The sequence below is a fragment of the Carlito syrichta genome, unplaced genomic scaffold (genome assembly GCF_000164805.1).
Source record: "Carlito syrichta isolate Samal-C Ts95f unplaced genomic scaffold, Tarsius_syrichta-2.0.1 Scaffold315954, whole genome shotgun sequence".
NCBI classification, from domain to species: domain Eukaryota; kingdom Metazoa; phylum Chordata; class Mammalia; order Primates; family Tarsiidae; genus Carlito; species Carlito syrichta.
This window is the reverse complement of record NW_007260050.1, coordinates 148,063-149,992: the sequence shown is the minus strand read 5'-3', so window position 1 is coordinate 149,992 and position 1,930 is coordinate 148,063. Positions and strand designations below refer to the sequence as shown.

General features: G+C 46.8%; 1 protein-coding gene across 1 annotated transcript in view; it reads right to left on the bottom strand.

The window, feature by feature from the left end:
* The window catches only part of SPIC (Spi-C transcription factor), an 11,817-nt gene that overhangs the window by 5,732 nt on the left and 4,155 nt on the right, over positions 1 to 1,930 (bottom strand). Inside the window, exon 4 of the mRNA XM_008073588.1 lies at positions 1,379 to 1,487. Within this exon, the coding sequence (XP_008071779.1) occupies positions 1,379 to 1,487 (109 nt within the window). The remainder of the gene's footprint in view (positions 1 to 1,378; positions 1,488 to 1,930) is intronic.

Below are 1,930 nucleotides of genomic sequence, written 5' to 3'. Positions count from 1 at the left end.
GCTCAGGCAATCCACTCACCTCAGCCTCCCAAAGGCGCGGGATTACAGGCTGAGCCACTGAGTCCGGCTATTTATTATTTTTTAAATAGAGATGAAGTCTCACTGGTCTCGAAGTCCTGGGCTCAAGCAATCCTCCCACCTCAGCCTCCCAAAGAGCTAGGATGACAGGTGTGAGCTACCGCATCCTCCTATCAGTTGGTTTTTGAATAAGGAAACAGTGGAACAGAGGGCTGAGTGATTTGCCCAGGCATATATCATCCCAAAGAATCAAAAGGAATGGACATTCAAACTTTTGGTAGGTATTGCCAAATCATCTTGCAAAACCATATGCCAATTCACACTCACTCCACCAGTGCATGAGAATGTCTGTGCCTACACGGAGCCAGTGACTGCTCTGCTGCTCTAACATGTTTGCCAGTCTATTAAATGAGACCACTGTCATCTTACATTCATAAAATCTTTTTTTGTTGTTTTGAGTTGGAGTCTCACTCTGTGGCCCAGGCTGGAGTGAAGTGGCACACTCACAGCCACCACAGCCTTGACTTGCGGGGTTCAGGCGATCCTTCCGCCTCGGCCTTCCAAATAGCTGGAGCTACAGGTATGTGCCACCATGCCCGGCTACATTCATAAAATCTTGATTTCAATTTTACAAAAAACTATATTACTACAAAAACTTTTTTTTACAGAAAACGCAATAGAGAAGAGGATTTAAATCCCAAGGGCTTCACAATTGGAATTGCTAAAATAATTTAGGGAATCTTCCCCCCTTCTGGAAGTAAAATATATACACGTGATTCTTTTTCTTTTCTTTGCTTTAGAGATGGAGATCTCACTATGTTGCCCAGGCTGCTGTTGAACTCCAGACCTCAAGGGATCCTCCTGCCTTACATATACTTTTTATTTTTTTTTTAGTTGAAATCTCACTCCGTCGCCCAGGCTGGAATACAATGGCATGCTCAGGGCCACCCCAGCATTGACCTGCTGGGCTCCGGTGATCCTTCTGCCTCAGTTTTCCCAGTAACCTGAACTACAGGTGCACACTGCTACATCCGGCTAATTTTTTTTATTTACTGTAGTGATGAGGTCTCGCCAAGTTGCCCAGGCTGGTCTTGAACCTGTGAGCTCAGGCAATCCACTCACCTTGGCCCCCCAAAGTGCTGACATTACAGGCTTGAGCCACTGTGCCTGGCCTACGCAGTTTTTTTTTCTTTTTTTTAGACTAGCCATGTGTAGTAGTGAGAAAGGGGGGAAAGACAAAACAAGGCGGTCAACCTGTAACTGACTGAATAACCAACTGAGGTACCTCGTTACCTTCAGACCGGTGACACATGGACCGTCTGCTTCTTTTACCTGTACAAGGAGTGATGGATCAACATACCTTTCCCCCCCTTGTGCTGGAGAGCAGCAGGCTGTACCAGTTGGTTTTCAGTTATGTTCTGCCGAGATTGGTGGATATTTCCTTCAAAATAGAAGTCCGCAGCACTGTTCTGTATAAAGAATGCAGCAGGATGTTAAGTGGGCCTTTCCCTGTGGCCCCCATTAAAGGCTAAAGCCCAAGGCCAGGGGTGACAGGAGGCTAAGCATCCCTCAAATTCTAAAAGGTATTACTCCCCACTGCGGCCAGATAGCTCCCGGGGCAGAACTACCATCAAACCCACGTGAAGAGAGGACCAAGGGACAGAGGTCATCTTTGGTTTTATGAGGAGTGTCATGTCCTCCTCTCCTTGAGAGAAAAGGGAAGGGGTTGCTTCCTGTCTTCTCTCTAAATATGCCCGGTGAGAAAGAAAGATCCAGAAGAGTCATTAGTAAAACCTGTGGTTGTCAGCAAAAAGGGAAGAAGGGCTTCCTTTCCTGTGTTGGATCCCATCTGGGTGAGAGGAGCTAAGAAGAGAAAGATGGCAGCCAAGGAAAGGTAGAGGTGAGGGGGGGT